The 25253-nt window shown below is 46.3% G+C and overlaps 2 protein-coding genes across 2 annotated transcripts in view; one reads left to right on the forward strand and one right to left on the reverse strand.

Annotated features, from left to right (window-relative positions):
* The window catches only part of LOC146179608 (putative serine carboxypeptidase CPVL), a gene marked incomplete at its 5' end in the record, with an annotated part of 164192 nt that overhangs the window by 128570 nt on the left and 10369 nt on the right, over positions 1-25253 (reverse strand). The gene's annotated exons all lie outside the window — the stretch shown is intronic.
* Positions 5926-20087, forward strand: LOC146179613 (venom serine carboxypeptidase-like). The gene is made up of 4 exons (XM_084579276.1): positions 5926-6309; positions 15397-15595; positions 16059-16389; positions 17381-20087. The coding sequence occupies exons 1-4, from the start codon at positions 6044-6046 to the stop codon at positions 18181-18183; spliced, it is 1599 nt and encodes a 532-aa protein (XP_084435402.1). The 5' UTR covers positions 5926-6043; the 3' UTR covers positions 18184-20087.

Here is a 25253-nt window from a genome sequence, read left to right on the forward strand (position 1 = left end):
CCTAGTTTTCTCTTCACCCTTTTTAGGCTACATTTCTTCAGAGCATGCTCAATTCTTTCCATATTATACTTTCTTACGTCGGACGCTTTACGCTTGTTGATTACCTTTGATAGCTGCGCCAGTCCTATCCCATCTTTTGGGTCGGGGATTTGGTTTTGGCATTTCTTAATCAGATCATTCGTCTGCTTATATAATTTACGAGTATCGTGTTAACTATCTTACCGCCTACTTCTACCACGCGCTCAGTCTGAAATTATGGCTCACTGCTTCCAATAAGGCCGCCTTCCTTGGTTAAAGCTGAATATCTATTCATTAGTTCAATCCTAAACTCCCCATTTCCTGCTAATTCATTGACGAGTTTCTTCCTTACTATTTTTTTCCATTTCCTCTTCAAATCTAGACTGAACCGAAAACCTACCAATCCTGTTGTCACCGGATAGAACCTTTCCGATTCCCTCTACATCTTGTACAATTCCAGGGTCAAACCACAATATGAAGTCAATTTCAATTTTAATCGCAATATTCTAGATTTTTCATTCCCACTTCTGGTCTGCTGAAGGACGTATTCATGATCCATAAGTTATTCTGTTCTCTGAACTCAACTAATGACTCCCCCCCCCCCCCCCCCCCTGTCATTCTATAGAGCCAATGCCGTATACACTCAGTTTCTGGTTTCCAGCCTGCTTCTTGCCTACCTTGGCACTAAAGTCGCCCATAAATACAGTATACTGTACTTCGTTCTTACTTTAACTATTTCTGATTCTACACCTTCGTGGAAGCTTTTGACTGCCTGGTCATTATGACTGTTGGCGCGTGGGCGTGTACAAAGTTCAACATATAACTCTTATTAAACTTGATCACGATGTCTATCACCCCGTCGTTAATACTATGGAACATTTCTGTGTTACAAACTCCTCTGATAGAAGAAAACCTATATAGTTCTCGTCTGTCCGCTAATTCTCGGGAATTCTGATGCTAGTAACTCAGCTTTCGGAGCGCATCTACAATACACATATGATAAGTCTTTCATCAAGCGGTGGAAATGGAGGGAAAAGACTGCATGTTGTGCTGAACAGCGTGGTACCTTTTACTAGATGGTTAAGTAGCAGTAAACAAGCGTCTCTGCATAAAAGTAAGCGAGGCAAATTTTCTTCGCCATCCTTCTAATCTGATCAGCATTCGGCTTTGCCACCAACTCTGAAAACAATCTGCGACAAACCCGCGGTGTACGCTGCAGTCCCGAAATCAATCCCTGAAACAAGTTTTTTAGAAAGGAAGTTTTAAACCTCTTAATTTTTCTACGTTACTCGGATCACCACTCCAGGTGGTGACAGAAGAAACAAATATTACGTGTGATTGTAAGTATGTACTGGTTTGTGGACACTATTTAATATTTAGGTCTCACTACGGTGGAGCAATCGCCAGCCAAATCGGCATGGCTAAGCCCACCTGTAGTAACCTCCACCTCTCTCCTGACCATTTGAAGACGGCACTGCAAAAAAATAAGGAACCTCAAAAAGGAAAAAAAAAAGTTGAACGAAAAGGATGAGAAAGATTCTTTAACGCGAAGAACATTAAGATATGCGTGCAGTGTGAATGCTAGTATCAATTTGTGACATCTCAGCGCGCTTACTTTCCGGATCGTCTTCACTCGCAATTTCTAAATATACAGTAGCGACAGATATTTATAAGAAGAACAGACGAAAATTAAACGCCACCCTTCTTCACGATTTTAATGTGCACGCAGTCAGAATAAAAGATGCGCAAAATATTTTATCTAGTGCTGTCAGAAATATCCTGTTTGGCACTCATTCGTATGTTTCAAGCAAAACTTAAAAACCTCAAAGTTCACAACCGTCTCGGTCCTCTGCTTACTGCAATTCACTGAAGGTGGGAGAACATTTCATCATAATGTGCAATGGCTCAAAACTTGTACCCAATGCCATAAATGGTATCACCGTCTTCTCTATGCTAGCATCTCAAGGAGGAAAGACGGGAAGACCATCTATATACGCCCTATGTCAGAAACGAATAGCGCTGCGTGTTTACCTAGCTGATAAGATACAAAGGAGAAAACTCTAGTGATCTCCGTCCCGTATACAGGCCAAAACAAGCGAGGATAAGAGTATCCTGCTGTTCACTGACGTAGTCCATCTAATCACATCTTTTTCCAAACGCAATAGAAACGGTGACCCAAAAGCGGCAGATACGAGTATATATCAGTATTCCACAAAGAGTTTCGTAACACATCGGTTCTAACTCTGGGTCTGGCCCAGATAAAGCATATGCAATCTACACACGGAACACACGTGTAAATGGATGAAGCGTTATAGAGAACATGCTTGGTATCCAGCGTTTGCTCACGTCTGTACCCTCGGAGCCCAAATCCTGGGCAGCGGTCTGTGTTTTGACGTCCGGTGCACCTTGTGCTTGTGTCGCGTTGTACCAGTCTTCTACGTGGTGTACACGCCTGCTGCGATGTAACAATATTTATCTAGTGCTTTAGGATCTAATTTCATTTGCACATTAGTCGCCGGGAGTCGCTTAGCGTCTTCTATTTTCGCTACCTGTTATGATATCGCAAACTGATCTTTACTGCAACAACCCACTGCAAAGAGCACAGCCGCCTAGATAAGTGCTAAACGACACTATCATTGGAAGCCACCCATAACTGTGCGCGTACCTGATTCTTGCTCTACCAACTGCTAGTTGTCGCGCCTCCTCGGTGTTTCGAAACCAGCCATAACTAGCCATAACCACCCATAACTAGCGCAGCTAAAACACAAGGGACAGACACAAGCGCTACCCACTAGCCCTCACCCTCACAAGTTATAACTTTATCGACGGGTGATAATCAGAAGTGCCATCTGCGCTCATAGCGGTTACTCCTGTGGTATCAAATATTCTCATGTTTTAGGGCGGCTTGCTGTCGCTGTATAATCCCTTATGAAGATTAGTAAACTATCTGGACCTCACCGAGGAATACCGTAAAGTTGGTCATTTCCAGATATCATCAGTTTTCTGCAGTCATGCCAGCTGCAAATTCTAAGCTAAAATTTCATAAAAACCTACCACACAGGAACTCTTACTACATGAGAGAGCTCTCATTACATGTGGGTCTACCGACCCACGCTTTTTCTTCTAGGGTATATGAACCGCTGCTGCCCTACAGTGATGTCCCGTGCACAGTCCATGATCCGTAAAGTTCAAATTTCGCTGAGACTTGCACGCAGAGCATTCAGCTGTCCTATTCTTTTCGTTAACCTTCCGCGTTTCTTTTCTTTTTTTTCTTTATTGTCAAAGGAGCGCTGCAGTAAACTGATACCGGAAATAGGTTGGTTGGTTGGTTGGTTTGTGGGGTTTAACGTCCCAAAGCAACTCAGGCTATGAGAGACGCCGTAGTGGAGGACTCCGGTAATTTCGACCACCTGGGGCTCTTTAACGTGCACTGACATCGCACAGCACACGGGCGCCTTGCTTTTCGCCTCCATCGAAAAGCTGCCGCCGAGGCCGGGATTCGATCCCGCGTCCTTGGGAACAGTAGTCGAGCGCCGTAACCACTGCGCCACCCCGGCGGGGTGATACCGGAAATAGTTTCTACCATAAAGATAGTTTCTACCATAAAGATAGACAGGCGAGATACGACCCTTAAATACAGGTAGCCACGTCGAGCAAAGCACGCTCTAGTTTCCTTTTTATTTTGTTATTTTTGTTGTCCTCTTACTAGGCTGAAATCTTATTTCATGCCGTATAAGTTTCTGTCTCTTTACTGGATCGCTGCGGCTATAATAAAGATCATATATTTTATTCCTGTCTTTGTATTTTATTTCCACAAAGCTGCTGACTTTTTAAACCTGAAATTTAACCCGCTGAAACTGAGAACAGACTAATTTATTTTTCGTATCCCAGCAGCAACTCAGCGTGCTCTGCGCCTGAGGTCTTTTACGGCTGTCAGGCAGCCGGTGTTGCCAATAGGCAAGACAACCCGTACACTGTGCACGTGGCACAAAAGATAAGGTCATAATGCTAACACTCTGCACACGCTCTGCCCGAATCCAGTGGCTCCCGGTGCAACTGCACCGTGGCGCAGAAGCTGATATGGAGGAAGCGACGCTTCGCCCGCTCAAGCCGGCCTATGGTACTCTCATGTTTTCAAGTACACGAATAAAGTATTTGCGCGTTAGCAATACATCCAACGCTCAACAAGCAAGATTACAGTGTATCCCTAACATGGCAAAAATTGCGAACTATAGTGTATGGTTATGATGATTTAATTCTGATTAAATAAAACAGCAATAGGCAAACCGCAGTGAATGCCTGATTTTTGGTATTGACAAGGTTCGGTCAGAGAATAGTCGCTCTAGGTACTTCACTTCAGACACGTCGAGCCGCAGGCAAAAAAAAAACCCGGTGGGCACCTGGCTTCAGGGGCGTTGTTGAAGTCATACGCCTCCCGCGTTTCAGGCGAATTCCCTACAGCAACTACGTGCCACCGCACTTAGGTGGTTATGAGAGCGTACTTAACTAAACAGTTGAAAGAGAACGCCCCGCCCCGGTGACGCAGTGGTTAAGATGCTGGAGCACCCGGGTTCGAACCAGCGTTTCGATGGAGGCGAAACGGAGTGGCGTTCGTGTGATGTGCGATGTCAGTGCATGTAAATGAACCCCCAGATAGTCGAAATTTCCAGAGTCCTCCACTACGGCGTCTCTAATAATCTGGGTCGCTTAGGGACGTTGAACACTACAAATCAAACCAAACTAGTTCAAGACAATGAGACAGAAAGAATGGGTTGTCGTGTGCACACTTATGCGCATACGACAGCCTCTTCCACCAAAGCCTTTTACAGTGTATGTCTCTTTCTTCAACCATGCGCTGTTCCCACCGACTTTGGTATCAAGATGCCGAATGGTTCAGCTTAAAATAATCACTCCGATAATTACGCCGTTTGGATTGTAGTGGATCTCTTAAGAAATCAAATACGGATGAAAAAAAAAATAGACTTTTAATGCCTTTTAGCAAGATCAAAGTAATGGTAGTGGCAGGTCAGGTCACACTTACTACCAGTTGCTCTGCGTAATAAGCCTAACCCCCATAGGAAAGACCAGTAATTGAGGGTTTACTGCTTAAGCCAGAATGTACGCAGGAGAATATGGTGTAACGAGGCGTTCCTGATGCAATCCGATTACAAGAAATTTCTCTTCAGTTCTTTAATTTTTCTTGAGGAGGAGAGGGAGAGAGTGCTGTTGCTCGGCACATGCCTGTTGCAGTGTTCCCTAAGTGAAAAAAATTGGATAAGGACAAGCACATCGAAAGTGGTGCATCTGTGATGCAGATCTCCGTGAAAGCGTTACTATCAGAACACTGCAACGGGTACACAGGTGGTCTTCCTGACGAAACTGTCATCAAATTCACCTGAGATAATCCAAAATCGGCAAAATAGCACCTAAATCCACGTTCATCTTTTTCTGTCGAGGTCACCATCTCGAAACTTGAGATTCAGTGGAGTTGCAGAACAGGAGGTGATTTCGAAAAGGTTGATATTGCATGGCAGTTACAAAATTTCCAAAAAATAAAACTCTAGAAGCTTCAGAAGTAAACTCACAGACAACAGGTGACTGCATGGTTAGCAGCTGCAAGGCAGCTGCTTACCTGAGCCTTTAAGTGTAATGGTGCTCCTTTATCCTTTTATGAAAGTCCGCCCAGTCGATAGGTTAGGATAAAAAATGTCCTTACAAGCACCAGCGATTCATTGCAAGCCATACAAGCCACACTGGGCGGCTGAGAAAGTAAACCATGGGCTATAAACGCTTGACAATGACCGTACCGTTATAAGATGTGCATCTGAGCGCCTCCAACGCATACCTAACGGCGATTGCGAACCACACCCCTCAGCTTCGCAGGGTCAGTCCGCTTCTCATCGGCAGCCGGTAGACGAGTCGTCGTGGACGCACCTTGCGCAACGCGCCTAGCGCAGCCGATCCCCCCGTGAGGAGAGGGGCCTATCAGCGAGACGCGCCCCCTCCGCCGAACGACTACGCAGGCATGTTGGCGTCGCCCGCAGCCGTCGCAGAGGCCGGTCAGGCGCATGCCGGCACGCATCTGAAGCAGGCACAGCAGCAGCAGCAGTCGGAAGAGCCGCAGCAGCAGTGGTCGGAGCAGTGGCTTCAGTGGCGGCTGCATGTGGACGAAGCTTTGGGCCGCTTAGTTTCCACCATGAAGAGCCGACGGTGTGTGCTCATCCTGCTCGTCGTGCTTCTGCTCGCAGTGTGCCTGGCGCTCATCGGAGCCTTCGCGGTGCCCCGACACCGGTGAGTGATTCGGCCTTTGATACCTGCTAAGGTCCACGGACCGCGCAGTAGTACTGGTAGCCGTATAAGTAGTACAATTGGTCGTGGTTTATTCACAAAGCAAACAAACGCAAAGTAAAGGATACATGCCGGCCATGTAAAGTGCTCTACATTTCTTCAGGTTCCAGTTTCCAACAGCTCAGCCTGCAAATGTGGTTCAAGTTACTGCGTTTATAAGGCGTTGAAATTTAAGATTACTTCAAGTGCGTTACTCTCCAACCAGCGCGACTCAAATATGCAAAGCTTCATTATCACTGATGAAGTTCGCTTCACAGAGAATCAATGCAGTCCAGGGCGAGTCCGGTGACCTCATATGGCATAATATCCGCTTGACATTCTAGAGCTAGGTGTTTCGCGGGTTTCTTTGGGAGGTGTAGCCTGTAGGAGGTGCCCTCATGTGCGGGTAATCTGATGGCGCCGGTTGCTCGCCGGCTTTCCACACGAAGACATGTTTACCCCTTCTTGGATGAAATGCGTGTCAAAAGTATCTTGGATCAAAACAGTGCGCTGACGGGAGTATGATTATTTCCGCCGTTAGACAACTTAAATTTTTCTCGTGGATAAAGCCCATTTCGTATTCAGATATGTGGCGCAAATAAACACAAACACAGGAGAAGGAACACAGCACACGCGCACACTACCAACTGTAAGAAGAACCGGAAAACACTTCCTCTTCTACACTCAGGCACGTCTCAACTTCCTCTTCTTCTCATTTTCCTCTTCTTTGCCCAGGGGGGAAAATGACACTCACTTCCTCGCAGACCTTAACCTTGTCCAAACATGGCGGTGACCAACTTGCCCCTCAAGCCGTTATTTTAAAGCCCATTTCTAATGTCCCTTTTTTAGAGATGTCTGTTCAAATCTCACAGTAAAGAGATTTGAAAGCGTAGGCTACCTTTCAGGCCTGAACCCTGGGAAGCCGATCACAAGACCAGGCTCGTAAGGAGCCAGTGGAAATGAAAGGGGGAAGAGAGAATATAAGGGCAAACAGGATAGCAGGAACAATGAATAACAACTGCGTATTCACGCTGGAACATGTTGGCCGTGCGTGTGTTTGCACGCTGGAGACAGTGACATCTGTGTGTTCGCGCTATCGCTATTATGTGGGGAGCGCTTTATCAGCGTCCCCTAAATCAGGGATTTCTTCAGGTACTGAGTCATTAGGCGTCGCAGTATTTAATGTTTGTGAACTCCTGTGTCAGCCTGATGACCAAATAGAATTTTGCACAGAAAGGTTGTCTTATGATGACCTTGCGGGTGGACGAGGGCACCTTCAACGATGTGCCAGTGCCATTTCTGGTAGCATGCTCAGGTGGGTATGGCAGTGCCCGCACTCATGAGACAGGGAAAAGGGATATGAAAAAAAAAAAAAAGCGAAACGGAGCCAATTAACTTACAGTTCTCGCTTTATCGATGCTCTACAAGGCAAAAGCGCAGAAGAATTTGTTAACGCGAAAGAATTAAAAGGCTCATAGATGGGAAAATGCAGCGTTTGTTAGAATTTCCAGGAGCGCCCCCAGCAGTGGTTGGTGCAGGGAAGAGTCGAGCACCCTGGCACAGTTTGCAGGTGAAAAACAGAGAGATGGCAAGATAGAAATATTCCTCTTCTCTAGAAGGGAAGAGAGAGGAGAGGCCGAAAGTGTATACCACAGAAGAAACTGCCTTAAATCGGCATTGCATAAAAGGGTAATGAATAAAAATGTCTCTATAAAAATAAAAATAAATGATTAAGATTGACTCAGCAAAAATCAAAATTACTGAGATTGACTCGGCGGCAAAAATGAAAAGGACTACGAATGACTCAGCGAAACGAACCGCACAGTTTGCTTATCTAAATTATCCTAATATTTATTATTCATACAGATTATCCAAATTATCCAGTGTACCACCACCCGAGCGTCGAAGCGTCGGCTTTACGTCACCATACGTGCGGCATTTATTTCTGGATCTATCATCATTAGCAATGATGGCTTCTTTTTTTTTTTTTTACTTTTATGTTAGCAAAAATAAATTTTGCTGGGCCGTGACAATTCGCTGAACCCCCCTAAAACTGAATAATGAGAATGGCCCGGTATTCTCGTCATAGCCTCTTTGTTAACCGCAGCGCCAGGAGTTGTCCTGCACGTGATCCCTCACGTGTGCTAATATTTTTACTAGTGACTGTACCAGCAAAATTTAACCAAAGCTTTTCGAAAACGTGAAATGTCTTAAACCAAATAAAACAACAGATTTGTTTTGTTTTGGTTGGCTTAGTCTGCATCATTTTTCGTTTATCAAAGTGAATTTGTTAGTAAAGTATAATCAGCTGACTTTTGATTACTGGCTCTAGGAACAAAATAAGGCAATATAAAAGCCGCAGATCGTCTTGAAAAACGGCTAACTGTGGTGTTTCTACCAAAGTACAATTTAAGTAGATATATTCATTGGCCTCCAAAGAAAACCTATCACGTGACCAGATGCTGTGACGCATCTTTCGCGCAGCCCGCTCACAAAGCGAGAGTGTGCAACAGAAAAGCGGATTTTATTCTCTGAGACGCGTCTAGAGGCTGAAGTGGTACCACTGTCATGTTTTTTTTATCCAGCGATTTATCGTTTAAGGGTGGCAAGAAAACTGCTTTGCGTAAGCGATAGCAATGTGCAAACATTTTAGCCAATTCTTTTCCAAGACAGCCTCCATCTTCTGTGTTGATAGTTTTCCTCAGACCAACAATTAAACAGTTCACAAATTTTAAGGGCTGTGATAAATAGTAAACGTTTCAGAACACTTAGAGAACTGCAGACTAGCGGCATGACCCGTAACCGCTCTCAGCTAGTTCCACTAGGAAAGGCCACGCCGTCTTTTTTTAAACCCTGGTTACACTCAGTAGGGACACCTAATTATCAAACTTATATAATACCAAACATCGGTTCTTTGTATAGATGACCTTACCCTCATTCCAGACGCGATTGTGTCCAATCAGCGCTCTGTTTAATCATGTTACTCATCTCATTGACTGTTCGATTACTGCAAAGAGCGGGCCAGAATTTCGCAGTCGCGAACAATTGCAACGCAGACCTACATGTGCGGTCACTATCTGTGATTCTGACACTAAAGGGTGGATATATATGGACATCAGTGACGTACAGCTGCGAATGTGCCCTACTTAGGCTACAGCTTAACATCAAAGCTGCACATATGTAAACGGCTACACGCATATGTATGTAAGCGCCCTTCTTTCTGGTCACACTCGAAGAATGAATATCGGGTAAACGTAGCGCTCAAACTCTACTGGAGGCAAAGCTTTAAAAATATTGGGCTCACGACTTAAACATGGTACAAGTCGGTCCTCTGCGTGTATTAGGTCAATTCTCACCCTGCTCTATGAACAAGTATACACACTGATCCAATATGAACAATAGGTTATTAGTTTCGAAAGCTCATTAAATATTTCTTATGGCTTCTTCGTACATATACCCCCGCCAAATGGGCTTTTATCGGCTTCCTCAAGTTAACGACAAAGTTAAAATACCGGCGGTTGAGCGTGGCAACTTGGTCCTTGCCGTTGTATGCTTCGTACGTATTTGTACATACGAATTATGCGCACGATCAGGTCTTACTACATCTCGGAACTTTGTTTACGAACCATGCATTTTTTTTTTTATTTTAGATGGAGTACTCTTATCGCACACGGGCATTACTAATTCCGTAACTCGTATCCCTATAATAAAGTGCGTTTTTCTTTAAATGTTTGCAGATCGTTATTTTAAGCCATGCAAGAAATACGTCGGTGCGGTTTGTGCAGGGGGTTGTATAAGAAAACTAACTATATGTACGTATGTAATATGGAGAAGTGATGAAACGATTAACAAAATTGACTGATCCGTTTGTTTATTGTAATTTCAACGGCCAACAATATATTAAGAATTTAAACGCTGTCAACACAGAATTTAAATTCAGCTTTCAAATTACTTTTATCGGCAGCGCCTTTCAAAGCATTTAAAGTGAAATATACGAAACTTTAGCGCGTAAAGTTGGTTTTCCGGAAATTCACATTTCAAAAATGGCGTCGCCTGCATACTTAAAAGAGCAAATACAAAATTCGGATATTTAGTTTATGTCGTAGAAGCATTTACCATGGTTTCTGCTACAACAGTATGCCCCGCGATGCCTTTTAAATATGTGCATTGCGATAAGCCAACTTTACGAGCTAAAATTGCTTGTTTTTGACGCTCAATATTTCGGAACGCATTGACCCAAAGAAAACACGTAAAACTTGGATTGAGATACTATTCCGACAGCCCTCAATTTCTTGTTGCAATTCTCAGTAACGACTGCGGCAGTGCCCGTAATGAAATTGGAAATACGCCAACTGGCAACAAAAGCGCATCTCCCACAGTGGGCTCGTCCGTTGGCTGTCAGTGTCCTGCACTAACTACTCTTCCAACCAGCACAAATAGTGAATGGAGCTACAGCATTTCAATGTTTATCCCTACTGAAGACCTGCTTCTATCAAAAATGTCAAGGCGTCAATTCCAAGCCCTTATTTTAACTCGCGGTCGCCTTTTATCTGGGCGACAAGAAGAGCTTTAACAACTGCCTGTTTTCGCCTAGCTATAGAGAGCTATGGCTGGTGGTTGTAGATATCGACAGAGCTTCACCGCCGTTTTGGCTGCATCCGATAGCAGTACACTAACACAGTTACATAAACAGGTATCTGCGCCGGTAGTATAACCGGCTGTGTATATACCGAACTACGCATGCTTCCGTGCCACTCCCCAAATATCTCGCTCGCCCATACGGCAGCTCTATATAGCCATTCGAAACTGACATAAGCACAACTTCCCCTCTGTCTCCTCACCGTCCAATAGACACCGTGTGAATGTAAACACGTCACGCGTTCCCGTTCCTATAAGATGGCGCATACTTTGTGGTGGAGTGCTCTGCCATGCGTACGTTTGTTTACTCTGCATCTGTCGCGCACGTGGTCGTGAAGGAGAGGTAGATGTTTTTAAATGTGGGGAAGGGAAGAGAGCAGTATAAGAGCAGGCTCGAAGAGAGAGCGTGCGGATGCCGCCGTGTTACGTGAGCCCGCTTGGCGGCTCACGTAACCAGGACACAGCTCGCTTCCTGGTATCCATTTGGCGATGCATATCTGCCTTGTGAGTCACGTTTGGGGCAGCTTTTACGCGCCGATTGTAGCAAGCGGCTGCTAAAAGAAAAGTAATTGCTTGCAGTGTGAGTATGAGCATGTATGGTTTGGTTTGGTTGATACCTTGTAGGCATTTGCGTCCCAAAGCGATGTGGGGCACTGGTGATTTAGACCATCTGGGTTCCTTGCACGGGTGCCTATAGCGTTTCGCTTTCATCTAAATACGGCCGCCGTGGCCAGGATCGAACGCGCGTCCTCGGGATCATGCAGCAATCGATTGCTTTAATTACTGAGCCGCTGCGGCGAAGTAAAAATATTAAGGCAAAGGCCTTTAATGGCTCATTATTTCGTGGACAAAATGTGTCCCGATTTTGCGGCGACGCTGATTGGCCGAGGCAGGATGACGTCATAGATGTCTCGACCAATCACAGAGCAACACGACAATATGCGCGAATACGTGCCTTATATGGACATATGCAAATCAATGATAAATTACTAATTAATGACTAATCAACTAAGTAATTGCTAATTAAGTAATACATTAATTAACTTGTTAAGGGGTAGTTAATTATTTAAGTAATTAACTGATTACCTACCTAATGTCTAGTTCATTGTTTATTGCTGTCTAATTAATTAAATATTTGTGCCAATTGCGTAGCAGAATGCGGCACTCAGGCTTTCGCCTTTCGCTACTTTAGTCGCTAAAGTCCCTCGTAATTTTTTGCAGACGATTCGGACCAGTTCGCTAAAAACGAAGGATGAGCACTGGTACTTCTCGTTTTGTTGCGCTTTCGTTTCGAGGCTACAGGAATTCAATGTTAGGCTTCAGGCAAATATCGGCGAAATCGGGACATTGGGATATAAAACTGTGGGACCGCTTTAATCACCTTGAGAGAGCAGTGCGATAGCGATGTGTTCTTGATGATAGCATGCAAGGTACAGAGTGAGAGAGGGGCAGTTAACCACGAGTGGTGCTCGGCTGAGGCGATAGCGCAGTTCTCTCGAGAAGTGGCCAGAGATTTGTTCACGCCACCGCAGGTTCGAAACGCAGTTTCCGCTCATTTTGGTGATGTTTATTTCTTTATATAGATCTAAGTGACTTCAGACAAACCCAAACAACGGCTTATCATCGGACCTTGGAGTAGTATAATGTTAGCGCACTCATCTTGAGTACGAGCTCTTACATTGCTCGCCTCTGTACATCCAGAATCCCAAATTTGTACTCAACCGCAAAACTTTACGATACACATGTGTGTGAATTTTTTTGTTTTGTTCTGACGCAGTCACGTGGTCAAGCCGTTTGAAACGACTCAAGTTGCAAACACTGCTCACAACCGGCCACATTTATTCACGTGATGTGTACATGTACACGACACAACGCAGATAATACAGCTACAGTGGATGCGCGGGAGTCCCTCCTGCGTACCACCGAGCTCGCCCAACAGCGCCAGCTCATTTTGCGCGCATTGGAGGCCGCAGAGTCCCAAGGGATTCCTGCTGACCTTCTCTAAGCAGTGCAACCAGTCTTACGGCTGGTTACCCTTCTTTGAGAGTAAATAAAGAGCTTATCATCATCATCTACAAGTTTAACTGGGAAGTAATTGAAATGAATTATGCATAGCATTCACTGATTAAGAAAAAGTATTTGAATCGGTCGAAAACTCTGCAGTCATGCAGGAATTGCGAAATCAGGGGGTAGACGAGCCGTACGTGAAAGTGCTGGAAGACATATATAGTGGCTGCACAGCAGCCATAGTTCTGCATAAAGAAAGTAACAAAATTCCCATAAAGAAAGCTGTTCGGCAAGGAGACACGATCTCCGCAGTACTATTCAAAGCTTGCTTAGTAGAAGTATTCAGAGACTTGGAATGGGAGCAGTTAGGGATAAGAGTAGATGGAGAATACCTCAGTAATCTGCGATTTGCTGGTGACATTGCCTTGCTAAGCAACTCGGGGGACAAATTGCAAAGAATTAATAATGAGCTAGACAAGAAAAGCAGAAAGGTAGGCATAAAAGTTAATATGCAAAAGGCTATAAGGTAACGTTCGGAATGTCTTGGAATGGAGCAGCAGATTGCAACAGTTAGCGAAGCACTGGGAGTGCATAATAGAGGAATATGTATACTTAGGGTAGGTGGTTCATGAAAGGGAAATATAGAGATGGAGCGCATTTGGTCAGTACTCGCTGATCATGATTACTAGCTTACTGGTACCCTCAAGAGGAAAGTATGTAACAGCTGTCTTACCTTTGCTCAACTATGGCGCATACAGAATCGTGCAGAATCGTGGAGGCTAACCAAAAAATGTCTTACTTAAGCTGATGACAAAGCAGAGAGCTATGGAACGAAAAATGATGCGTATACAATGCTAAAAGATAGGAAGTGTTCAGAATGGGTCAGAGAAATAACTAAAGTTAATGACATTCTAGTGGAAATCAAGAAGTAATTGGAATGAGCAAGGCATGTAATCATGGGACAACCGATGGTCGCTAAGGAAAACAAATTGAATTCTTGACGAAGAAAAGCGTAGCAGGTGGCGGCAGAAAGAGTGGGCGGATGAGGTAAATGAGTTCGCAGGGGTCCAGTGGATGAAGCTGCAATAGGAGACGGTTAATTGGGGGAATATGAGAGAGGTCCTTGCCCTGCGGTGGGTATTGTCCGGCTTATGATGATGAGTCATGAGTCCGCGAGAATTGTGAGCCTGAATTTGATTTCAGGGAGCGCAGTGGGCTCGACCACGTATCAGCCTGAGCTTCAGTGAGCCCGCATGCTGGCCAAACTTTTGTTAGTGAGTCTGAGTGAGCCCTCCTAATTTCGCCCAGGTATAGCTGAATGCTACCGCTGATGCTAGTTGACTGGCAACATATTGTATCGTACCTACGTCGCGAATGATTAGGATAACTCACATTGATATAACGCATACTTTTTATCTATAGTACATTATTTGACTCCTTGCTAGGAAGAACTGCTGATTACATCAGTAACTTTATTATAGCAGAATTAAGGAGCATCCCCCAGCATATATCCTCACCAAGCCGCCTTCGCTTCACATCTCTTTATTTCTCTGTCCCTCACGTGCACGCGCGTGCATACGTGTGTAATCTCGCATTTGTGCGTGCGCACGCATTTTCAGTCGTGACCACAGAGATAGCTGCGACCATCAGAAGCGATGGAAAAAACATTACAAGAGTTGAACGTTGCTGAACTAAATATTGAGCGAAAGAATTAGCTGCGGGTGACCAAGCGTTCTTCTTATTCTCTTTTTCTTCTTCCTCAGCCCACATATAAAGCATCGCTTTAACCAACCCATATGAACGTGCCTTAGTGGCCTATAGGGATAACTTGAATGCCAGGGTCCTAGCAGGCTGATTCTGGCAAAACCGTCCCATGTGAAACGAGAGACCCAAGTTGGCAGCTCCAGCCAGCCCGTGTGTCATGTGGGGTGTGACGTCACAGCGTCACGTGGGTAAGACGTAATTGCGGCCGGGTCACGCGAAGGCTTGAAAGTGCGAGTAGTGTTGCTTTCGCAATAATATACAGAGATGTCATTATAACATAGACTGCCTGTTGTTCCAAAGTTTAGAGGAATCCATCCAAATTGGAGTCGGACCTCGGACAAGGACGAACTTTTCTTTCGCCACAAAGAGCGATGGGCGCGGATTTGAACCCTGGAACACGGCGAATTCTCCTTCTCCGAAGTTTCTGTTACAGCATTATAGCATTTCTTTATAGTCCTATGGCTGCCCTTAAAAGTCATCATTGCAATATTACACAGACTATTAATTTTTCCATATTTACTCAAAGCAACAGGTCAGCAGCTACTAATAACACCCTTTTTGCGTGTATTCTCACCTGACACACTGTTCGCGACGACATCATGAACGCGAAACAACCGTTTCTCTGTCATCGCTGAATCCCAGGCGAGCTGACGGGGCTGACGACGAAGACGTCCTCTACCTCAGCCCCCACGTGCAGCCCAAGGAAACGAAGGCGGCGCGGCAGCTCAGCGCAGTGCCCATGTTCTTCGCCCCAGACACGGGCGCCGAAGCGCACGCGGGTCTCGTGACTGTCAATGCAACCATCGAGAGTCACCTGTTCTTCTTGCACGTACAAGCCAAGGTGAGTGTTTCATAATATATTTTCGCCATACCAGCACACGTATCGTAACCGCGCAGAGCTTATCCAGTTGCAGCAGCGTGTCAAACTACTGTACCCCTGAAGGACGCACAAGCCTTATCTTCAGCCTCGTTGCGTATGTCAATTGCAAAAAGAAGAGCTGGTTTTAGAGTATCGAAGGCGCAGGGTGATCAACAAAAAATCGCTCGAAAAGTTTTAAGAATCCCGTTAAACACAGGACGCCTTTCGTTCCAGGTCATATCCACACAGCTTGTCCACGTGTGCGCGATACAATAAAGCAGGCCCGTGCTCGCGAGCTCCAAGCGCGGTGTCGACCGGCGAAAAAGGGAACTTCTGTGTTGTACCGGTAGTCACGTGCTGCGTCACCTGCGTCATCAATGTCAGCTTGTACTTTTACTGAGCACTCCGAAAGAACTGTTGTTCTGCATTTCTTTTGCTACACCAGCACGACCATATGAACGCTCCCCTCCTACTGTGGTTACAAGGAGGACCCGGCAGCTCGTCGCTCTTCGGCCAGTTCCTCGAAAATGGGCCCTTGTCCCTCGACGCCCAGGGGAAACTACACCCGAGGGAGCACACGTTGCGCGAGTACGTGAACGTGATTTACCTGGACCAGCCCGTGGGAGCCGGCTTCAGTCGTACGGCTAGCCTCAAGGGTTACCCTACGAGCCTCGAAGAGGTTGCCCGAGACATACACCGGTTCCTGACACAGTTTCTTCAGCTCTTCCCAGAGTACAAAGGGAGGGACTTCTACGTTGCCGGGGAGTCTTACGGCGGTAAGTAAAATGGAATTCAGGATTACGTCTAATGCAGCGAAAGTATCGGGGCTGCCTTAGGTTATTACTGATACTGCAAATCTTATCGCAACCTTGTCGGATTTCACAAACTTTTGGACAACTGTTGTTATAATAATGTTTCACTATAATATGTATCGTACAAAGCAGAGGCGCAGCTAGGCACAGCCGCACCGCACTGCTGTTGTATAGTGACGTAACTTTATCCCAGACAAAGTTACGTGTATACGCTGGATCTGAAATGCCGAGCAACAGTGCGGGTGCGAATACGTACAGTTGGGTACAATGCAAGTCTGCAGTAATTACCATACACGACTCCTAAAAAAAGGGGACAGTCTTATATTGAAGCTTTTTTTGCTAGCTAAATAAATAAATGACGCTCAGACCAAATAAAGAATTTGGTCCGGAAGGTGAGAAATTTTGATGCGTCTGTCTTGTTTGATGCATAGTCAAATATCTAAACTTAATTTCGTTTACTGTTCAATGGAATAATATACACTTTGCGTATATTCCCCCATCAACTGCTGTTTTTATTTAGTTTTCTGACTAACGCTAGTGCAACAGAAAGGCATACATACACACTGTAGAGAATGAAATTAAAAATCCTTAATTTCATTCTCTGCAGTGTGTATGTTTGACCTTAATTTCATTTTGTGTTCTGTCGGACTTAACATATTTCTGTTTATCTTACACGTTTTATAAGTCATCAAATATATGCTACATTTCATAGGGCTATTTTAGCTACGTTCAGTCGACAAATTGACTTGTTAAAAGCGACTGAATGTAGCTAAAATAGCTCTATGAAATATAGCATTGACTTACAAAACGTGCAAGAATGAGAGACGGAAATATGTTAGGTTCGGCATTACTTGTGCAAGATACTTCAAATTTATCAACAAATGTTAATAAATCATCGCGTTTCAAACGTTAAGTTCGTCACTGTTCCACGCCCTCTTTCTTTGCTTATTTCCAGCAAGAGCCGCCGTAGCCCTGGCAACCCGCTTGCACACGAACCAAGACCTCCCGGTAATCCTAAAAGGCATCATCAGTGGCGTTGGCTTCCTAGGTCCCGTAGCCGACATGCTCGACCTAGCCGACTACTACCGGCAGCTCAGCCTGCTTGACTACCAAGGCTGGGAGGCCTACAACAGGCGCATGGAACAAATCAAGCAGATGGTGGCCGAAAACCGCACAGACCAGGCCGCACAGCTACTCTTCAAGACTGTGTTCGTCGCCACGGGAGACGGTCCTCCCACCATGTTCCAGCGACTGACGGGCTACACTTACGACGGCAACGCGCTGCAAAGCGTCGAGCCGCCAGAGTTCGCTGCCTACAGGAATTATGTAGCAAGCGCCGAGTTCAAGGAGGCTGTCCACGTGGGCCACAATGCAAAGTTCTCCCGAGAGCCACTCATCAACATGCAGCTCATGGGCGACTACTTCCGGAACATCACGGACATGGTGGCCACGCTCATGGACAACTACCGGTTCCTCGCCTACGCCGGACAGCTGGACCCGATATTCTCGGCGCCGCAGATCGAGTCTTACTTGCGTAGCGTGGAGTGGAGTCGCGCCGAACAGTTCAGACACGGCCGTCGGTTTCCCCTCTACGCTGGCTCACAGGAAGAAGGCGTCTCGGGGTACGTGACCACGGCGGGGAACTTCTCTTTCGTCGTGGTCGCGAACGCAGGACATTACCCTGGCTTCGACCAGACACGAGCCACGAACGAGGTGATGCGGCGTTTCCTGGCCAGCAATTTGACTCTGCACGCCTAGTCCGTGACAAAGCCCGAGAACGACGTTGAAGTGCATACTACTTGCGCAAACGGACGATTGCTTGGCAGTCACGAGCAACCATCGTTACTTAACCGAACAAACCATAATGTGCCTAGAATATATGGGCTCAAAATGAAGGAGAAAGACGGGGAAATCTCGATGTGGTTCGAGATGAACTGCTGTTGTGAGAACTGATTGTTAATTGTTGTTCGTTTTGTTGTTTCTTATGCTTTTTTATTCACTTTGTTCATGCCTGTTTTGTGAAATATATGTGCTCGTTCTGACAGGGAGGAGCATTCTTCTGTTTTACGCGATAACGTAAGAGACCCGTGTCACAGAAAAGCCGGCATCGGCGTCGTGGTTGTAACGCGAAAATCAACTCGGTTATATGCCTGCGATTTAATTACTATCAACGTTATGACGCAGCCCCTCTATTTCAGAGTGGTGCCATATCATTTCCCTTTCCATTAAGCATCCACCTGATAGTCAAGTTAGACGATAGTTTGATAAGGGGATTCGAACCGACATCTTATATACTTCGAATTTTATGCTGCCCACTGTAAAGTGTAGGTGTCTGCCGACAAGTGAGAGAAACACTGCGCCTTCCGTTCCCCAAAAGCCAAATTAAACAAAAAATATTTGAAAAATTAACGGTGGTTTTAAAGGCGCTATGACATCTACTCTTAAGGCGAAATTTGAGCCTCAGCCCCTTCCTCTTTATTCTTCACATAGCGAACGCAAAATTTTCTTTACGGATGTGAAAACAGGCTCTTCGATCTATTACGTGTGAAAGAAACAATTATTTTCAATTAACTGGGCATCCAAGTACAGCAACGCCTCAAGGAAACTGAGGAGTATTTACTGACTCGTCTAGTTACCACAAATACATCTCTGTACCTCCTTGAAACCATTTAACAAGCGAAAGTCTTCATGTGTCTCATAAATGCGGCACTTTGTTATATATAACTAGCGACTTTTCGAGCTCAGTGCATGGGAAGGCTAATTTTTTTTGTTCGATGCTCGCGCAAGCTGTTTTCATTCTGCCACTATTTTCTTTTCGTGAGCAAAAATATTTCTAAGGTAATTTTCTACTTCAGAACTATTTTTTTTTTACATGTTTTCGTTCTGCATACTACTTCCACATTAGCTTCGCTTTAGGTTTATTTGTTTCGGGTTTGAACATCTCAAAACGACTCAGGTTATAAGAGAAGTCGTAGTGGAAGGCTTTGGAAATTTCGACCACCTGGGGTTCTTTACTGTACACAGCGCACAGCGCATAGCGGCCGAGCTTCGCTCTAGTGGAAAGAGTGATAGCATTTCTCCATGTGGAACTGAACTATGTACAAGTACAGTAGCCTATGGTGTACTGTTTATTGTTCGAAAACCATATTTTTAACATTCCGAAGTACGCAGGCCATGCTCCCCGCTACTGTCAGGAATGTCACTCAGGGGAGGAGTTAAATGGAGAAAAGGGCAGATCTAGACAACTGAGCTTGTATGAGCAATTTGAGGCATGTTTGTACATGCGACACAGAGTGCAGCTGTTAAGCCTGATCAGAGTGAATGTACAAAGAAATTGAATAATTTGGAAGCTTGTTATCAATCTGAGGTCCATACGAAGGAAGAATAGAAGCCCAAATATTTGTAGAAATTCATGGTGATTGACGGTGCATCATCATGTACACTATATTATGATGCACCCTCTTACTGCGAGTAAAGTTTCAAGCAAAGAACTTCAATTGGTGATGAAGATTGATGATATCCACCATTCACTGTGACCTGTCGAAGTGTCTGCCGAGGGAATGTGCCATATAGCGCGGATGACATTATTCTCACAGGATGATCGCTGGAGCAAAAAGTAATCTGGCCTGGCCCACTTCACTGTGACCTGTTGAAGTGTCTGCCGAGGGAATGTGTCAGAGCGTGGTGGCCATTATTCTCACAGGATGATCGCTAGAGCAAAAAGTAATTTGGCCTGGCCCACTTCACTGCGACCTGTCGAAGTGTCTGCAGAGAGAATGTGCCATAGCGTGGAGGCCATTATTCTCACAGAATGATCGCTAGAGCAAAACGTAATCTGGCCTGGCCCACTTCACCGTGACCTGTCGAAGTGTCTGCAGAGGGAATGTACCATAGCGCGGAGGCCATTATTCTCACAGGATGATTGCTGGAGCAAAAAGTAATCTGGCCTGGCCCACTTCACCGTGACCTGTTGAAGTGTCTGCAGAGGGAATGTGCCATAGCGCGGAGGCCATTATTCTCACAGGATGATCGCTAGAGCAAAAAGTAATCTGGCCTGGCCCACTTCACTGTGACCTGTCGAAGTGTCTGCAGAGGGAACGTGCCATATAGCGCGGAGGCAATTATTCTCACAGGATGATCGCTGGAGCAAAAAGTAATCTGGCCTGACCCACTTCACTGTGACCTGTCGAAGTGTCTACAGAGGGAATGTGCCATAGCACAGAGGCCATTATTCTCACAGGATGATCGCTTGAGCAAAACGTAATCTGGCCTGGCCCAATTCACTGTGACCTGTCGAAGTGTCTGCAGAGGGAATGTGCCATAGCGCGGAGGCCATTATTCTCACAGGATGATCGCTGGAGCAAAAAGTAATCTGTCCTGGCCCACTTCACTGTGACCTGTCGCAGTGTCTGCAGAGGGAATGTTCCATATAGCGCGGAGGCCATTATTCGCACAGGATGATCGCTGGAGCAAAACGTAATTGGCCTGACCCACTTCACTGTGACCTGTCGAAGTGTCTGCAGAGGGAATGTGCCATAGCGCGGAGGCCATTATTCTCACAGGGTGATCGCTTGAGCAAAACGTAATCTGGCCTGGCCCACTTCACTGTGACCTGTCGAAGTGTCTGCAGAGGGAATGTGCCATAGCGCGGAGGCCATTATTCTCACAGGAGGATCGCTGGAGCAAAAAGTAATCTGTCCTGGCCCACTTCACTGTGACCTGTCGAAGTGTCTGCAGAGGGAATGTGCCATATAGCGCGGAGGCCATTATTCTCACAGGATGATCGCTGGAGCAAAAAGTAATCTGTCCTGGCCCACTTCACTGTGACCTGTCGAAGTGTCTGCAGAGGGAATGTGCCATATAGCGCGGAGGCCATTATTCTCACAGGATTATCGCTGGAGCAAAAAGTAATCTGGCCTGACCCGCTTCACTGTGACCTGTCGAAGTGTCTGCAGAGGGAATGTGCCATATAGCGCGGAGGCCATTATTCTCACAGGATTATCGCTGGAGCAAAAAGTAATCTGGCCTGACCCGCTTCACTGTGACCTGTCGAAGTGTCTGCAGAGGGAATGTGCCATATAGCGCGGAGGCCATTATTCTCACAGGATTATCGCTGGAGCAAAAAGTAATCTGGCCTGACCCGCTTCACTGTGACCTGTCGAAGTGTCTGCAGAGGGAATGTGCCATATAGCGCGGAGGCCATTATTCTCACAGGATTATCGCTGGAGCAAAAAGTAATCTGGCCTGACCCGCTTCACTGTGACCTGTCGAAGTGTCTGCAGAGGGAATGTGCCATATAGCGCGGAGGCCATTATTCTCACAGGATTATCGCTGGAGCAAAAAGTAATCTGGCCTGACCCGCTTCACTGTGACCTGTCGAAGTGTCTGCAGAGGGAATGTGCCATAGCGCGGAGGCCATTATTCTCACAGGGTGATCGCTTGAGCAAAACGTAATCTGGCCTGGCCCAATTCACTGTGACCTGTCGAAGTGTCTGCAGAGGGAATGTGCCATAGCGCGGAGGCCATTATTCTCACAGGAGGATCGCTGGAGCAAAAAGTAATCTGTCCTGGCCCACTTCACTGTGACCTGTCGAAGTGTCTGCAGAGGGAATGTGCCATATAGCGCGGAGGCCATTATTCTCACAGGATGATCGCTGGAGCAAAAAGTAATCTGTCCTGGCCCACTTCACTGTGACCTGTCGAAGTGTCTGCAGAGGGAATGTGCCATATAGCGCGGAGGCCATTATTCTCACAGGATTATCGCTGGAGCAAAAAGTAATCTGTCCTGGCCCACTTCACTGTGACCGGTCGAAGTGTCTGCAGAGGGAATGTGCCATATAGCGCGGAGGCCATTATTCTCACAGGATGATCGCTGGAGCAAAAAGTAATCTGTCCTGGCCCACTTCACTGTGACCTGTCGAAGTGTCTGCAGAGGGAATGTGCCATATAGCGCGGAGGCCATTATTCTCACAGGATTATCGCTGGAGCAAAAAGTAATCTGTCCTGGCCCACTTCACTGTGACCTGTCGAAGTGTCTGCAGAGGGAATGTGCCATATAGCGCGGAGGCCATTATTCTCACATGATGATCGCTGGAGCAAAAAGTAACCTGTCCTGGCCCACTTCACTGTGACCTGTCGAAGTGTCTGCAGAGGGAATGTGCCATATAGCGCGGAGGCCATTATTCTCACAGGATTATCGCTGGAGCAAAAAGTAATCTGTCCTGGCCCACTTCACTGTGACCTGTCGAAGTGTCTGCAGAGGGAATGTGCCATATAGCGCGGAGGCCATTATTCTCACAGGATGATCGCTGGAGCAAAAAGTAATCTGTCCTGGCCCACTTCACTGTGACCTGTCGAAGTGTCTGCAGAGGGAATGTGCCATATAGCGCGGAGGCCATTATTCTCACAGGATTATCGCTGGAGCAAAACGTAATCTGGCCTGACCCGCTTCACTGTGACCTGTCTGCAGAGGGAATGTGCCATATAGCGCGGAGGCCATTATTCTCACAGGATTATCGCTGGAGCAAAAAGTAATCTGGCCTGACCCGCTTCACTGTGACCTGTCGAAGTGTCTGCAGAGGGAATGTGCCATATAGCGCGGAGGCCATTATTCTCACAGGATTATCGCTGGAGCAAAAAGTAATCTGGCCTGACCCGCTTCACTGTGACCTGTCGAAGTGTCTGCAGAGGGAATGTGCCATATAGCGCGGAGGCCATTATTCTCACAGGATTATCGCTGGAGCAAAAAGTAATCTGGCCTGACCCGCTTCACTGTGACCTGTCGAAGTGTCTGCAGAGGGAATGTGCCATAGCGCGGAGGCCATTATTCTCACAGGGTGATCGCTTGAGCAAAACGTAATCTGGCCTGGCCCAATTCACTGTGACCTGTCGAAGTGTCTGCAGAGGGAATGTGCCATATAGCGCGGAGGCCATTATTCTCACAGGATTATCGCTGGAGCAAAAAGTAATCTGGCCTGACCCGCTTCACTGTGACCTGTCGAAGTGTCTGCAGAGGGAATGTGCCATATAGCGCGGAGGCCATTATTCTCACAGGATTATCGCTGGAGCAAAAAGTAATCCGGCCTGACCCGCTTCACTGTGACCTGTCGAAGTGTCTGCAGAGGGAATGTGCCATATAGCGCGGAGGCCATTATTCTCACAGGATTATCGCTGGAGCAAAAAGTAATCTGGCCTGACCCGCTTCACTGTGACCTGTCGAAGTGTCTGCAGAGGGAATGTGCCATATAGCGCGGAGGCCATTATTCTCACAGGATTATCGCTGGAGCAAAAAGTAATCTGGCCTGACCCGCTTCACTGTGACCTGTCGAAGTGTCTGCAGAGGGAATGTGCCATAGCGCGGAGGCCATTATTCTCACAGGGTGATCGCTTGAGCAAAACGTAATCTGGCCTGGCCCAATTCACTGTGACCTGTCGAAGTGTCTGCAGAGGGAATGTGCCATAGCGCGGAGGCCATTATTCTCACAGGAGGATCGCTGGAGCAAAAAGTAATCTGTCCTGGCCCACTTCACTGTGACCTGTCGAAGTGTCTGCAGAGGGAATGTGCCATATAGCGCGGAGGCCATTATTCTCACAGGATGATCGCTGGAGCAAAAAGTAATCTGTCCTGGCCCACTTCACTGTGACCTGTCGAAGTGTCTGCAGAGGGAATGTGCCATATAGCGCGGAGGCCATTATTCTCACAGGATTATCGCTGGAGCAAAAAGTAATCTGGCCTGACCCGCTTCACTGTGACCTGTCGAAGTGTCTGCAGAGGGAATGTGCCATAGCGCGGAGGCCATTATTGTCACAGGATGATCGCTGGAGCAAAAAGTAATCTGGCCTGGCCCACTTCACTGTGACCTGTCGGAGTGTCTTCAGAGGGAATGTGCCATAGCGCGGAGGCCATTATTGTCACAGGATGATCGCTGGAGCAAAAAGTAATCGGGCCTGGCCCACTTCACTGTGACCTGTCGGAGTGTCTTCAGAGGGAATGTGCCATAGCGCGGAGGCCATTATTCTCACAGGATGATCGCTTGAGCAAAAAGTAATCTGGCCTGGCCCACTTCACTGTGACCTGTCGAAGTGTCTGCAGAGGGAATGTGTCAGGGCGCGGAGGCCATTGTTCTCACAGGATGGTCGCTAGAGCAAAAAGTAATCTGGCCTGACGGTGGGCAGAAGTTGCCGTGGCGCTGTAGAATGTGCGAAAGATATCGAATTAGTGGACAGATTTGTTCCAGACATATTTTTCTACAGCCAGCAATATAACAAAAAGCGCAATCGAACACACATAAAATGTCATCGCTCCTGTAAAACGCCACATGCAATTATCTACTCCGTAGTCGGCACTTTCGGCAAAACACTTAGCATGGGTTGCAGCTATACTTGGTTGGCAGCACAAATCTAAGTCACCTCTAAGCGTCAGGAATTGATCTCTATTTGCGTATTTTCAGCCTTATTAACGAATATAGCTGGTAAAAGGTACTTGGGGGTAGCTACAATTGTTGACACATCAAAAAAAAAAAAAAAAAGCAGCGACTCCACTTTTTTAACAACAGAGGAGGCTGTAGAAAAAACATATTGCCATAAATTTTAGTCACATGTTAGACATGCTTAGAAAGAATCTAGAAAACTTCTCGAATTGTTGCGGGTTAATAAACATTGGTTCATCTTCATAATCCGCTGGGAGTTGTTGGGACTTGGGAAGCCACGACATCCACGATTCTGGCTTGGTGCCGCGCACGAGGAAACGAAGATGCAAAGTGGCAGGAAGAAAAAAAGGTTTATGTAAAACAGGTTACATCTACCGGATTTAGGACAAGACAGAAGCT

This window comes from Amblyomma maculatum, chromosome 9 (assembly GCF_055883805.1).
Source record: "Amblyomma maculatum isolate TAMU_Amacu chromosome 9, ASM5588380v1, whole genome shotgun sequence".
Classification (NCBI taxonomy): domain Eukaryota; kingdom Metazoa; phylum Arthropoda; class Arachnida; order Ixodida; family Ixodidae; genus Amblyomma; species Amblyomma maculatum.

What these genes read in the sequence shown, in the direction of transcription:
- LOC146179613 (XM_084579276.1), top strand. Translation starts at nt 6,044, where the DNA reads ATGTTGGCGTCGCCCGCAGCCGTCGCAGAGGCCGGTCAGGCGCATGCC. An exon ending in TCTTGCACGTACAAGCCAAG is followed by an intron (nt 15,596 to 16,058) that starts GTGAGTGTTTCA and finishes TTGCTACACCAG; the next exon opens with CACGACCATATGAACGCTCC. An exon ending in TGCCGGGGAGTCTTACGGCG is followed by an intron (nt 16,390 to 17,380) that starts GTAAGTAAAATG and finishes GCTTATTTCCAG; the next exon opens with CAAGAGCCGCCGTAGCCCTG.